This window comes from Gymnoscopelus microlampas (assembly GCF_963454915.1).
Source record: "Gymnoscopelus microlampas genome assembly, chromosome: 22".
NCBI lineage: Eukaryota > Metazoa > Chordata > Actinopteri > Myctophiformes > Myctophidae > Gymnoscopelus > Gymnoscopelus microlampas.
In genome coordinates this window covers 18,398,734-18,400,862 of record NC_139959.1, presented here as the reverse complement: position 1 = coordinate 18,400,862, position 2,129 = coordinate 18,398,734, and the positions used below count along the sequence as shown (strand labels likewise).

The 2,129-nt window shown below is 38.0% G+C and overlaps 1 protein-coding gene across 1 annotated transcript in view; it reads left to right on the top strand.

The window, feature by feature from the left end:
- The window catches only part of LOC311038541 (contactin-associated protein-like 2), a gene marked incomplete at its 5' end in the record, with an annotated part of 6,776 nt that extends 6,425 nt beyond the window's left edge, over positions 1–351 (top strand). The window contains one exon of the mRNA XM_084048114.1: positions 72–351. Coding sequence (XP_083904240.1) covers positions 72–271 — 200 coding nt within the window. The 3' untranslated portion in view covers positions 272–351. The remainder of the gene's footprint in view (positions 1–71) is intronic.
- Between the last annotated feature and the right edge of the window lie 1,778 nt (positions 352–2,129).

Genomic DNA, 2,129 nt, shown 5'->3' with positions numbered 1-2,129 from the left:
TATACATTTCCTGTCACTCTTTGTTATATTCATATTTATTGTATTTGGTTGCATGTCTTTTTCCTCTGCAGGCATTATCGCGGTGGTGATTTTCACCATCTTGTGCACTCTGGTGTTCCTGATTCGCTACATGTTCCGTCATAAAAGCACCTACCACACCGACGAGACCAAGGGCAGCATGGACTCTGACGGAGAGTCTGCCGACACGGCCATCATCAGCACCGACAACCCAGACACCATCAACGAGTCAAAGAAAGAATGGTTCATCTAACTGTTAATCTCTGGACTTCGGGACGGAGTTCGTCCAAGAACCGGTCGCAGGGGAGTTCAATTTAGTGACCAATCATGGGAGAATAATAGAAAATGTTTGTTTTTTTTTTGGGGGGGGGGGGGGGGGTTGGAATATCAAGACTGCTGCGTTCACACGGGAAGATACAAAAATACATGTTTACCATTCATTTTCAATGGAAGCCAGCGACTACAAAGCAACATCCGATGTTTGTAGCTGCTACAAAAGATACATAGCTACAAATTGAAGTTGAGCTGGGTTCAACTTCAATATAAAGATACAAAACTACAACTGTAGCTCGACGAGACGCAGCAAAGATGACGTCAACGACCGTGTTGAGCAACAGATACAAAGCGACAGAGCGACAAATATGCTGTGTATCTTTATCTGCCTGTGTGAACGCAGCATAATAGTGAAACTGGGACAGTATTATTGTATTGTGTTGGGGAGAGTTTCATTGAACACTGTATGTGGCAAATTATTACTGTGTCATGCTACAGTAGTAAAGTCTTGAATCACCGGTCTCAACAATCAAGCTAACATGCCAAATCATCTGTTGATTCACAATGGTAGTAGATGGTAGTAGTTCTTACCAGCCACTTATATCATGGTCCTCTAGAGTTGGATATTCACGTCAAAAGTTTAATTGTAAATAAATGCAATAATTCATATTATTTACTCTTTTTTTGTAATAGGTCCCATGCTACACTTATAATATTATACTTATTAACATCCCCCTAGCCCCCCACCCCTGAATTTTTTAGCTGCCTAAGTTTTAGCTGCTCTGCACTGGTTCCCTGTCAATTTCAGAATAGATTTTTAGCTTCTTTTATTTACTTACAAATCTTTGCACGGCCTGGCCCCTTTACACTTGTCCGAACTTTTGGAGCCCTACATACAGTAAGCCAACCAGTTGCTCTTAGAGGTTGAGAAACTGAGGATTATATATATATACTTCTATATTAGAAGTGCAAATTCTATTGAGGCTTTTAAATCCCTTCTTAAAACACAGTTTTATTCCTTAGCTTTTAATCACACTTAAGTTCATGTCTTGATCTGCTTGTTGTATGTGATGTGTGACTTTGTTGTTGTTGCACTTGCATACTTTCCTGTTGATGTTTTTTGTCTCAATTCAAGCAATGTTACATCAAACAATATTAGACAGACCAGAAAATTGCTTCTATCATGCAAAGTACCAATGATTATAATTATTATTATAATTATTGTTAATATTATTATTATTATTATGTGTCCTGTAAGAAATATTTTGTAATGTTAAATGTTCAATACAGTAGACACTGTGTGTCAAATTTCCTTCAGGACCATGAAGTTGATCTTATATTATTTTTCTTGATTTTGTACGTATTAACCCAGGTCTGTGGGTGGCTTTTTGAAGCCATTTTGTTTTTAAAAGGGAACTTTGCCAGTTTTAGACCTAAATCCACACATTCCTTTGAGTATTTTGTGTATGTAGAGCTGGCCTCCAGCCAATTTGTAAAAGTACAATAGATTATGTCAAATGTGTCATCTGAACTGGCAATTGACTGACTGCATCACTTGCAGTATAATCGTTAGACTACAAGTGAAGTAATTACTTGCTGCTGCTACTCCAACATTATAATGTGCTGGGTGAGGGTCCTCAAAACCTGCCCTACAGGAGATCTTTTAGAACTACAAGTCGAGTGCAAGGGTCAAATTGAAGCCTTTTATTTGAACACAGTCACTTCTAGATCTGTGATTCCTATAAAGCAATTAAACACAGACACATGATTTGAGAGGCTATACAAATTCAATTGTTACCAAACTTTGCCATATATCCAACTACCATCATACAAATGAT